Source organism: Cydia pomonella, chromosome 11, assembly GCF_033807575.1.
Source record: "Cydia pomonella isolate Wapato2018A chromosome 11, ilCydPomo1, whole genome shotgun sequence".
Lineage (NCBI taxonomy): Eukaryota > Metazoa > Arthropoda > Insecta > Lepidoptera > Tortricidae > Cydia > Cydia pomonella.
Window position 1 is genome coordinate 22226450 of NC_084713.1, and position 13692 is coordinate 22240141.

The window sequence follows — 13692 nt, forward strand, 5'->3', positions numbered from 1 at the left end:
GCAAGTCGCACGCTCTTACCGCTAGGCCACCAGCGCTTTTTCGCTAGGCCACCAGCGCTTTTTGATTATGATATGAAATACACGCCTAACGTTACTTAAATAAATAAATATTTGGGGACAGTCTTTCACAGGTCGACCTAGCCCCAAACTAAGCAAATCTTGTACTATGGGTACTAGGAGACGATGAAAATGAAATGAAATGAAAAATGAAAAATGATTTATTTAGGTATCAAAATTGCAGCTAGAAGAGTATGGTAGAAGAGTATTAAATTTTTAGGAGTATGCTATTGTTAGATAGCCTAGGAATAGTGTCCTGAGCCCTAAATTAGGTAATATATATACGGTCAAAGATAAATACATACATATATATAGAAAATACCCATGAGTCGGGAACAAATATCTGTGTTCATCATACAAATAAATGCCCCAACCGGGATTCGAACCCGGGACCATCGGCTTCATAGGCTGGGTCACTACATACTAGGCTGGCCTAGTGGCATAGATAAAATAAAGTATGACGATCGGACCAGTCGTCATACTTTACTTTATGTATGTCTGAATATCTTTCTATCTTTTGGGTTACACTAAACTAAAGAGCTCACCTCATCAACCAACTACTGCAAAAGTTAGTCATAGCAAAATATTCCTCTAGTTTTAGTAGTTCTAGCGCTACGTCGTAGCCGATAAAGTGGGTTTCCCGGTATGTAGCGGAAATTCGCAGAGGCAAAACGACAACGTGTCGTGAATAGCGCTGAATGAGCCAACAATTCTCCAGAAACGCAATCTATAAAATGAAAATTAGTTACTCACCAATATTAAATTGTTAATTGTTTAACTGACTTATTGATCCAGATTTAGCAAGCTTTACGAGCCACAACTTTAACCCAATTTAAATAAACATGGTGGAAGAATTAATGTTAAGCCTTTATTACTGCGATAATCTTGTAATGGGAGCCGCAGTAATAATCCTTTCGCCAGAGGATTAAATCGTTAAACGTAGAATGAGCCTGGTTTTATATTAAGGCTTGCTTTACTGAGCAAATCAAATTAATACTGAAATATTTTGTGGTTGATACCTGAGTTTTTCGTGCAGATGGCACAGAGCGTCGTGTGGATAGTGCTTGACATAATAATAATATCGATACTTCGTTTATCGATATTATTACCACTTGTAAGTCAAAGACAAAATCACATCTTTGAATTCATTTGCGTGCAGAATAAAATTAACACTTATTTCATATCATTCCTCCACGTAAATATTCAAATCATTCACTTTATTTGAATTATGGAGTTTGTTATTTCATGATTTTATTTTATTGGTATTCAGAAAAACAACAGCCTAAAATATACAACTTATATAAGTATTTTTACATAGTATAAGGCCAATAACAGTTATCCGTTGGTTGCAGAATAATATACAGATATATTATTAATAAAACAAAGTAATAGTTAAAGTAAAAGTTTGCAAGCAATGATAATACACCTAAAAACCTACTCTTCTTAACTAACCCTACTCTTTTTAATGATTTCGCCACGCAAAAGCCAACTGCTGTGTGCCTTTATCTTTGATAAATTGTTTTTGTGTTGGTGAAATTGATACAAACTGGTTCTTTGAGATGTCTCATGTTGGCATCTCCTTGGATTTCACGGGCCTATAAATCCCGGACTTTTGATAGGCTTGCGTGGGGATATAGATCCAACACGTAGAGGCCCCTTGGAGAGCTTTAATGTCATGTAGAACGCCTGCTGGAACCCGTTCACAGGCGCAACAATAGACACCCATGAACCGGTCGCAGCAGGCATTCGGACTATTGTAGTAAAAGTGAACAGTATGACGGTCTATGGATTGAAGTTTGGGAGGACAATGAGACTGGGTTATTGCAAAGACGTCCGGACACCTGCCATAACAATGTTTCCACTAGTTATCGAGGCAGGCGGTGACTCGCCGCCCACTAGATGGGCCCCTGAAAATGCCGTCGTGATGACGACCAGGAACAATACCGGTGTGAGCGGCTCAGAGTAAGGGGTGTCAGAGGTGTACGCCGCTTTCTACCCAGTGGCTGATAACAGCCACTGTGCCAACTCGCGTCTTATGCAAGTTTTCACTTCCACCCCTGGAGTATTTAGCTCTAACGACTCCTCTCTGGACGGCCAATGAAGGCAAGCCAGAGCTGAGAGTCCGGCGGGTCCCCTTGGGGTCCATTCCGACCGACGAAGACGCGCCGGAGACGGAGACCCTGACCGACTCTCGGGAGTACTCGGGTCCATGTTGGTATTCATTTATATTTCAAACGTTGCACATTATGTTATAAAATATCGATAAAATAATCATCAGGAGTCACTAGCAACTAGTTCGTGCTAGAAAAAGTGGTGATAACACACGTATTTTACATTTAGAGTTGTACATAACCCATTAGTATAGTGAGACATCGTACACGTGCACGATGTCCGAAGAAAGTTATCAGTGTAGGTATTATTATCAGGTGACAACCAAAACTCACTAATTTAAATGAATAAACAAAGATCAACCTTGATTTGGTACTAATACAATCTAATACGGTGCAATATGGTCTTGAACTTGTGGTAGTAATTAATTACAGTAGACGCTCAGTAATCCGGCGCTCGTCAATCCGGCAGTTAGCGTTAGTAGGGCCGTTTTAATCCGGCTGTATACATAGCCAAACGCCGGATTACAGAGCGGTTGCACTGTTCAGTAGTGCCATGTGATTTTATTTCCCATACAAATCCACACGCCGGCAGTACCAACCATTCGGCAAAGGTGGAAAATAGAATAGAATAGAATAGAATAGAATAGAATAGTTTATTGCATATCACATTACAAGCATGGATGGAATGGAACATATAGGTATACATGTGACACCCTGTAAGGGCACAGCAATATAAGAGGGCTACAGTAGGTAATTAAATTACAATTATTTCGCACATCATTAAAATAATATTACACATACATTCACGCATGATCATTTGATTGTATTATAACATTATTTCCTTACATAAACGAAGCACGGTAATATTTTCATTTACTGACTTTATCAAAATATTCATTACTAGCTGTGCCCGCGGCTCCGCCCGCGTGGTATTCGGTCTGTGTCAGTAACCGACTCATTCACCGCTAATTTCTCTGCCTCTCCTCTGGAGGTGGAACTTGAAGTAAAGTTGACAGATGGATACGCTAGAGGACTGTAGTCTAGATAAAATTTTACAATTAGGTACCACTTAATAAAACTACACTCCAAAATCAATTGTTATTTTTTTCAAATTCGTCCTTATTCAAATTTTTGACGTGATTTAAATGACATAGAGTAGTAGATGTATATCGGACAATACAGTTCCACTTTTGTATTTTTTTACGTCCTTGACTGTACCTATCCAAATCATGTCCATGGAAAATATCATCCAAATCGGTGCTCCAGACCAATCAGTCTAAGCATGAAAAGGTAAGAAATATACCCATAGAAATCCATACTTCCGAACACTATCGAATTTAGGTGTAATACCTATTAGTTAGAAGTAGGATTAGAGGAAAGGAGAATACTCGTAGATATCAAAAACTTGAGGCCGAGTATTTACACTTTGTTTACAGTTATGTTTATGTATGCACAACTAAATGTTTACATATAATTATATCTACAGTTACATACTAATAATTAGGTAATACTAATAATAGGTATGTAATAGTAGGTTCCGTTGCATAACTTCGGAGGCGACAAATTCCGAAGAAGCATGATTGGAACTCCAACTTTCAGGGTTAATGTGTGTGCTGGGAGTCCTGAAGCACTCAATGAGCTAAGGAACTAAGAAACTCTACCACCCGGTAGAGTTCCTTAGTTATGTTGTGACATTGCCTTCATCCAAGACAGTGTTAATGGAATTATATACTGCATGTTCACCTTCGATTTCCGCCTGCTCATGTTTCTGCGTGAGCATGGATCTCTCACAAACCCAAGAATGGCTCAGGTCTCCGTACACGCTACGAATGAAGTTTTCAATGGATGGAACGATCCTGCATAACGTCTGTGGTAGTTGTGGCTACGCCTAAGATCACGCACGTCGCTATAGTTTCGTAACGTCAATGCGTTGTGAGACTTTCGTGAAAGGTTCGCTTTTTTTCGGGAAGGCATTTTCAGTTTTTAGTTCTTATGGCATTTTAACGCGTATGAAATGCGAGTCCCAAATCGTTTGACATTTACACCGCAAACATCAGAGATTTTTTTTTACATAGTACCCACCTTCGTAGCCATTATTAAGTGCTAAAAGAGGCGATACGTATGAATATGGATACGATAAAATGACGATTAGGTATAATTCATGACGGAGAAAATATTTTTTTAAATAATTATGCAGTTATACGCGTGTTGATATGTGTGTTGATTTTGCCACTACTTAACTATGTAAGTAAACTCATTTTTAACCGACTTCAAGATTTCAAAAGGAGGAGAATATAATGATTTTTGTATTTTCTTTAACAAATCTAGCATTTACATTTAAAAAAGTGACATTTGATGAAGTGGAACTGCTGATGATGATCAGAATGGAACTCTTCAACGATACACAGTACACGTTTGGCGATTTGTCCTCTTCGCTGTGTTTGTTAAGTAAATTAGATTTTCAAGACAAATTTTTGTCAGGTTCGAGTTCTGACGATGGGGTCCATGAGGAATCGAGGGAACTCTTCAAATGTGAAAGGCATACATATAGTGATTTTTGTATTTTTATCAACAAATCAAGTATTTACATTTGTAGAAGTGACATTTGATGAAGTGGAACTGTTCATGATGAACAGAATAGAATTCTTCAACGATGCATAGTTCACGTTTGGCAATTTGTTCTCTGTGCATGTTTGTCAAGTAGTTAGGTTTTCAAGACACATTTTTATATTTCTATCCTATTTAGTTTTTTTAATAATTATCTGGTGCTTTATTTCATGCATGGTGTGAAATAATTTATCTTAAACTCGACATCGACTACAGTCAAATACCCTATTGCGTTGCGGGTATCTTACCAGTCAACCATAGGGCAAATCTGAAATATGTCTAGGTGGGTGCAGTGACAAAAAAAAACATGTTACCTCCTTTTCTACATAATTAGGCGTAGGACGCTGTTTTTTTAATTTAATTGTGTGAAATCAAAAATCAACAATAATCGTTCTTTCACCGGTCTACCTCATTGAAGTCGGTTTTTTTTTTCTTAAAAATTATTAGTTTACTTGATTACTACATTTTTACTCAGTTTTCCAAAAGATGGCACTCTGCAATGTATGGCAATTAATTTACTGTCGTTTAATTTCGTTGTATTATTACATCAACACAATTGAAATTGAATTGATATCCGTACCCCCCTCTTCTAACTTTAGAGTTATTTTGGCAAAATCCTTCCTCGGTCGCTTAATTTCAGCACCATATCTGTTAGTTTAGCAGGGTACTCGATACTCGTAGCACAAAAGTTTGCACCTCCTTCCTAAGTAGCGCCATAAGATTCAGGTGCAAACTTAACTCAATCGAGTGTAGTGGCTACCCCCCATTCTAGGGGTTGAATTTTTATAGCCTATAACTTGGCCGGGCATTTTCTCGACAGATTAGTAAAGTTTGCATCAAAATCCGTTCAGCCGTTTTCTCGTGATGCGAGGTCAAATAAACAGACAAACAGAAAAACAGACAAACAGACAAAAATTCTAAAAACTGTTGGAACGTGTTCTGTTAACGATTCTTAGTATCCCCAGCCTACTTTTTTTCGAATATCTTCCATGTACAGACTTTCGACCCCCTTCAGCTTTATTATATGTATAGAAGATTATAAAAACATCCATTAATTAAAAACAGCTTCAGGTGTTTTTTAAATTGACCTACATTGTCCAGATCTTTGATAGAGTTTGGGAGGTGGTTGTAGATTTTCATAGTCATATAATGTGGGCTACTTGTGACAAGTTTTAATTTTGAAAAAGGCACTTTTAGTTGATTTATGTTGCGATTATTTCTTTTGATTTGAGTTGTATCTTTGAATGAATATAAGTTTAAATGTTTCCTAACGAATTTACATGATTCGAATATGTACATAGACGCAACGGTCAGTATTTCATGTTTAATAAAATAAGGTTTACACGACTCCATTTGATCAATGTTTACTAGAATTCTGATGCACTTTTTTTGCAGAATAAATATTTTTTCAATATCGCAGCTATTTCCCCAAAGGACCAGGCCATATGATATTCGCGAATACGCATATGCGTAATATGCCGCAAGGGATGTCTGTAGGTCTGTAACTCGCTTTAGATGCTGAAGGGCGTATATAAAAGACGATAATTTTTTTGACAATTTTAGAATATGGTCTTTCCAGCTCATATTTGAGTCTAATTCTATTCCTAATAAAAATGGGGTGCCGGATTGCCGAGCGCCTATTGAGTGAGTTTTGGTCACAGTCACTTGACGTTATGTAGTCCGCAAGTCGGATGGAGTGTCACCTTTACTTTATTCCTAAGTTATTACAGTTAGGTTCTTTTACCATCGCTCTATAACATAATTACTTAGAATGTTTTCTTATACTCGCAAACAATTAAAGGTGACATCCGGTTGCCGACTGCAGCGGCGTTGCTCTGGTAGAGTTCCTGTTACAGCGGTGCAGCAACGACAAAAGGAGGGTGTCTTTTTAATGATATAGGAGGCTAACGAGTAGACGAATCACCTGATGGTAAGCGACTACCGTCGCCCATGGACACTTTTGAAAATGACGCACTTACAACACCAGAAGGGTTATTTGGTAATGGGTATTATTAAAGTACTACTTAGTTACTAATATTGAGGGTCGTGACCTACCTTTTGTATCACTTTCTCTCTTATGATCTTTCACTATCTATTTCTGTCGCTGGCGGTGTGGAGAGCCATGTGAACTATGGAGTTCAGAGCGGTGCGGATCTGGTCAGACCAACGTAGTAACTGCGTTCGCGTCTGTTTTTTTTTTTTTTTTATAATAAATAAATATTATAGGACATTATTACACAAATTGACTAAGTCCCACAGTAAGCTCAATAAAGCTTGTGTTGAGAGTACTTAGACAACGATATATATAATATATAAATATTTATAAATACTTAAATACATAGAAAACACCCATGACTCAGGAACAAATATACATGCTCATCACACGAATAAATGCCCTTACCAGGATTTGAACCCGGGACTACCCACTAGGCCAAACTGATCGTCTGCAATCTACTTTGCCGTTCACAATGAGCTTTTCGAGATTGCTACGGTCTTTTCTTGCAATATGAGCGAAGTGTTCATAGTTCAAGGACTAACCTTAATACTTATTAAGATTAAATCTTATTATACAAATAGTGTCCGCAAAGCTCGCGATTATGACGTTCAATCTACACGTCATTTGAGAGATACAGCGCCTGCGTCAAGGCCGCAGCAGTAACGTCGCAACAGCAATGCAGCTGCAGCTGAAATTCGAATGTCACCTTTACGAGTCACACAACAAAACTAAATGATGCGTGTAATTTTGTCGGTTCCGCTATCGTTACCGCTACACCCGAAAATTCAAGGTTCCTTATTGTTGCACATTGTATCAGAAAATTTACATAGCTGTACGCTCACCATGAGTTTTACGTGGCCTTAAATGCTAGCGACTGTGCCAACTCGAACTCAGCGGATTTCACTTGCACCAATGTCAGTACGAGGGAGATGCAATCTGCATTAGTTTACGAAGTCCCTAACGTATATATCAGTGTCAAACTCGCGGTAAGGATACTTTAGAACACACTTTCTGATGAGCTGAAACGCGCTCTCTGAATATAGATATGAAAAAAATATTTTTGTATTTCTTTCTGCTGTGTTAATACAGTGTAAAAGTCCAATTTGGTTCAGTGAAAGATTCCACAATGTCCGTTGATAAAAGAAGTGTGAACCTAGACCGAATTCTTGTCGAAGAAGTGGGGCAATGGGGAAGATTCCAGCTCAGGGCCGTGGTGTTATGTGCCTTGGTGATCATAATGGGGGCACTGCAATGTTATGCGTATTTGTTCATTCTTGTCAAAGTCAAAACGAGGTAAGCTGAATGGAGATTAGTGTATTGGTTTAAGCAGTGGTATTTTACTTAGTTGTTCGCGCACACTCGGCTTAGGGAGCCTAGATAAGATAACAACCGTACATCGACAGACGACAAAGAAAAAGAAATATTGTATCGGGATGACAGGTGACTATTTCCATACATTATTTAAGTGTCGCTTGGCGTTTTACTGTCAACAATTGCCACTTTGGTTAGGCCACGTGGACTATTCGGAGAAGTCATTAAGGAAGAGTCTAATACGCTAGAAAGAACGCGTCTTGTGACTCACCCACGTTGCCGTTAAAAACTTGTATTAATTAGGTACTCTTTATTTGAAATACCCCATACTGAGTCTTTGAAAAACCCCGACAGGGAGTTCATTTTATAGGAGCGTTTGCGGAAGGAAATTCTTCTGAAACCGCACAGTGCGCAACCGTTTAGGGTGTTCGCTAGCTGGCGCGGTTGCACGGAGCGGGTGAGCGGGTTTACGAAAACGATGTAGTATGAGCAACGCTAACTGGCGCGGACGTGTGCGGCGGACTTTACCTACAATAGCACCCGCGTCCGTGCGCCCACTCAGTGCACCCACGCCAGCTAGCAGATGCCCTTAGATTCAAGAGTGTAGGGATCAACGCTCTTTCGATGGCCAGCGATACTATACTTATCCTTAACCCTGTCACTCAGAAGTCATGTCACCAAAGTGTCAAAACTGAAATTGAACTTTATGCATAAATGCACTATGTTGCTCTGTGGTTTCGGACGGATCAATCCGTTATTGGCGTTGAACTTGTGGTTCAGATATATCCGTCGTTGGCGTCGAAAAGGTTAAAGGTGACATTCGGATGGCAACTGCGATGCAAACTCCGAATGCCACCTGAACTTGATAACCTCCAAAATGCTGGACATAACCTTTGACCCTCTATCCTCGTTTTTTTCTTTAACAGAATCATTACAACTATTAAGCGCTAAGGTGGTTTGAACTTATCTGTGTGGAGGTTTGAGCTCAACGAGGGTGCGGAGTGTTAGGGTCGGCAACGCGCATGTAACTCCTCTGGAGTTGCAGGCGTACATAGGCTACGGAGACTGCTTACCATCAGGCGGGCCGTATGCTTGTTTTCCACCGACGTAGTGTAAAAAAATGTTTGTGTTAATTCAAGGGTTAAAACTGATTTCAGGTGCGTAATTCCTGAATGCGAGGACAGTTACACTGCCACCTTCGCTCCACCTTGGATCCTGGATGCTGTGCCATCATCAGGTGACTTCTTGGACAACTGCCACCGTTATGCAACAACAAGTAAAGCTGGGAATACTTCCGACTGTACAGGAATATTGTTTGACACCAATTCGACTTTGCAATGCGAGGAGTATGTTTATGAGCATAATAACTCCGCTTTTTATGAGGTACTTTAATGTGTTTTAAGCTCGTTTAGAATATTTCCAGTACAATTGAATATTTTTTATGGAAGAGAGAAAATTTTGGATTTAAAAAAAACTCGCGTCGGCTGAATGCCAATTCATGGCAGGAAACCGCGCTGGATCGGGACAGGTGGCATTCTCTCGTTTCGGAGGCCAAGATTCTTTTTGGATCGCTGAGCCAAAGCAGTTAGTTTAGTTAAAAAAAAATATAGCTAACATTAACATAAATAAAACCGACTTCAAATATTACCAAAAGCGCCATACATGTACCTATAACATTTGGAGAGTTCCCTCGATTTCTCCAAGATCCCATCATCAGACCCCGACTTGGCGCTAACGGGACCATCTCGGGGTTATACCCGTTCGATTAAAAAAAAAATTTAAAATCGGTTCACGATTCTTGGAGATATCGAGTAACATACATACCAAAAAAAAACTCCTCCTTTTTTGAAGTCGGTTAAAAACCTGACATGACATGAATGCTGACTACCTTTACTGTTTTGATTTTCGTGAGAATTGGAAGTAAGTAAGTAAGTAAATATTCTTTATTGCACCAACAATTATACATTTTAGATACACGTAAAACTACAAATAAATTAAACTGAGCTGAGATTTAGTTAATCTAAATTTTTAAGTCAGCTCTTAGGAAAACATCAGTCTAAAAATAGGAGATTAAAAGAGTAAAGTTCGTAGGTGCAGCATTTTGGTGGAATGCTTCAAAGTCTGATAAAAATATTCCCCAGTTTGGTCAGCAAGCTCTTTAAAAACACACAACCTGTGATGTGTAAATGTCGAGCATGTGCTTAAAATTATTATTGTGAAGCTGGAGGTCCATAACGGATGTGATGGTCGTACTTTGATGATCTTACTTGTTATAATCTTAGACCACCTATTGCAGTTCAACCTGGCTTGCGACGACTTCCTCCCGACCCTGGTGGGCTCCGTCAACACCCTGGGCATGATGATCTGCCTGCCCATAACTGGCTTCTTCTCCGACCTTTATGGCCGCCGGCTGGCGCTGGCGCTCACCAACTTTAATCTAGCTTGGATTGGGAGCTTGACATATTTTGCGGGCTCCTATATCAGCTATATTTCTCTGTCATTTCTGACCAATCTTTTTGGATCTTGTTACTTTTCCTGCGCTTATATTTTAGGTAAGCTATGAGAAAGTAATGTATATCTAGTCAATTGTATTTGTTTGTATTTTTTGTTGTTTTGTGTTGTTGTTATTTAAGAGGCGTCCAGGAGACTTGTCTAGATGGGATAGGTAGGAGACTTGAACTATTAAATGTGGGTATAATAGAAAGCAAAAACCGGAATTTTTATTTTTTTGCATGCATGCGTAATATCTGACCCCCTTATTCATAAACGTCTACTAAAGTTGACAAGCCGCTAATAATAATAAAGGTTAAAAGTTGTTAATGATTCAAGTATCCCACCTGAGAAAGTCTCCCGTACACGCCCTCGGCCTCAGTATATTATTCTAATAAAGTATATGATTGCAGCCTTGGAATATGTTGGACCAAAATACCGAGTAGTAACTGGTATCACCATGAGCACATGTCTCGCTATAGGAAAGACGCTGTTGGGCCTGATCGCCTGGATGGAACCTTATTGGAGGCATCTGATCCTCATTATTTATTTACCTCTATTCGTGTTCGTGATTTATTTCTGGATTGCGCCAGAGTCTGTCCGCTGGCTGATAAGCAAAGGCCGATATCAAGATGCCCTGGATATTTTGAAAGAAGCTGCTGAAATAAACGGCAGATTTCTAAAAGAAAATACAATTAAGGATTTTACGGACGTAAAAGATATTGAGACGAAAGAAGAAGATAGTTCTGAACAGTGGTTAGTGTGTTTGGTCTTCAAACATAAGCCAATATTATTCCGTTGTGTAGTGACACCAATATGGTGGATTTCATCAATTTTAATGTATTATGGCTTAACGATATGTTCCATAGGAATATCTGGAAACAAATATCTTAATTTTTCTGCAACGATTGCCATTGAAATCCCAGGTTATTGGATAGCTGTTTTGCTTCTGGATAGAATTGGGAGGAAAGCTGTATTAGTGACAGGATTTTGGATAACTGGAGCCTGTCAAGTTGCTTTTATATTTATATCTAAAGGTGAGTTTATCTATTTATAACGTCTATTGTTGTTCGAATTGTACTTCGTTGTATTGGTACCTACCACAAGCTACACATTGAATTGATGATGGTGATTTCTTTTTAATTCTTAAAACCAAGGCAACGGTATAGTTTTATGAATTTTACAGACTGTTGACTTGTTCTATGATTATTTTTTTTGTTTTTGCCATTGTCGCAGAAGTACATGACGGCAGACGCAGACTTAAGAGTGTGGAGGGTAGAGGTAAGGAGAACAATATCACTTATGGGAGAACTGTCGCTAAATTGTACAGCCGGCAGCTGTAAATAATAGTTTTAACAATCTCTCCGGTAGCGCTAGGGTAGCACAAGGACATGACATGAACTTAGACGTTATTGAGGGTGTGAAGTGCGCTGTTAGTGATTTGTTTTCTTTTTATCAAGGTTAAAAAAAATTTTCGCGATGTATTGTGGTCCCACCTATTACAGGATTTTTGATGGACACTTTTCATACACAGATTGTTCTCCTTACCTCTATCCTCCATACTTTAGAAATAATGCAGACGACATGTAACCCGTTTTGGTATTGATTTTAGGAAATTATTGGCTGTCCTTGTCAGTGTACCTGATTGGCAAGATGTGTATTGCCGGAGTGTCGACGTCCCTCTACGTGTACACCGCCGAACTGTTCCCAACGCGATTCAGATCCAGTCTGCTGTCTTATTGCTCTATGATGGGACGGGTTGGTGGAATTTTAGCACCGCTTATGCCAGGCTTAGTAAGTATAAATTCGATGTTTCGTATAATTCTGTGATAACGGATTCATTGTGACAGGGATTGATTGTGTGAGCGGGCATTTGGATTGAGACTACGCTAGCGTTCTTATTGACAGCAACGCAATTTGCCAAGGAAGACGACCACCAGCAGGAGCAGCACATCTACAATCGCCAATCATATCTCGCTTTAAATAACAAAAAAAAACTTGACAAAAAAATATGAGTCCTTGGGTTTGGTGTGTCTGCCAACAGGGTAGCTTAAATTGAAGGTAAACTCAAGCTCAATAAAAGGGGGATCACGGAAGAATCTCATAGAGAGAGCGGGGAACCACTTTGTTCATTCGTTCGTCTATTCGCCTCTCTTTTACTCTTGCAAATTCGATTTTCAATTTTCGCGGTACCGCGGTGTCCCCCACAGGTGACGCACGTTCACGTTTGAAAATGTCAAAAGCCCGCTTTCTCAATCTGATATGCAAAATACGGATGTACTTTGGTATTGACTGTGTAATGTTTTGGAACACTTGGAACTGTTTCAGGCAGCAGTGGTATGGGAGCACCTCCCGTTCCTGGTGTTCGGCGTGCTGGCACTGGTGTCCGGCCTGCTGGTGCTGCTGGCGCCGGAGACCCTCGGCGCACCCCTGCCTGACTCCATGGAGGAGGCTGAGGAACTTGGCAAGGAAGCACCTGGGTTCAAGCAGCATTTAAGGACTCTTGTGTTTAGAAGCCAAAGTTATACTATTCGATAGTTAAAGTACGGGTGCTAGGTAATTAAATTTGTGACTCCATAGAAGCTTTTGACAAGGAGTCTAAGAGTAGGATATAATTTAAAAGTCTGTGTCTAATGTCTATAGAAGCAAAACATTTCATCCCTACTACGAAAGTAGCACTGTATTTCGGTTTTTTATGCATTTAAAATTTCTGGTCCAGTCCTCGCGAAGTTTTCGTGCAGCTGGATCCGTAAGGTCTGTTGAATTTTTAATCGACTTCAAGATTTCAAAAGGAGGAGGTTCTCAATTCGGTTGTATGTTTTTTTAGTATATATATACAGATTCGTCGCGTTTTTCTCTGATGTTGGTGATAAGATCCATGAGGAACCGAGGGAACTCTTCAAATTTGAAAGGCATACATATAGTGATTTTTGTATTTTCTTTGACAAATCAAGCATTTACATTTAAAAAAGTGACATTCGACGCAGTTCACGTTTGGCAATGTGTCCTCTTCGCTGTGTTTGTTAAGCAAGTTAGATTTTCAAGAAATATTTTTAATTTCATTGTACCTATGAAATCCACAATCAACAATAATCTTTCTTTCACCGATCTCCCTCATTG

At 39.3% G+C, this 13692-nt stretch overlaps 1 protein-coding gene across 1 annotated transcript; it reads left to right on the forward strand.

The window, feature by feature from the left end:
* The first annotated feature begins 8744 nt into the window (after positions 1-8744).
* LOC133523104 (organic cation transporter protein-like) lies at positions 8745-13110 on the forward strand. The gene is made up of 4 exons (XM_061858614.1): positions 8745-9465; positions 10379-11618; positions 12185-12366; positions 12901-13110. Exons 2-4 carry the CDS (start codon positions 10976-10978, stop codon positions 13108-13110), a joined length of 1035 nt encoding a protein of 344 aa, XP_061714598.1. The 5' UTR covers positions 8745-9465; positions 10379-10975.
* The last annotated feature ends 582 nt before the right edge of the window (positions 13111-13692 follow it).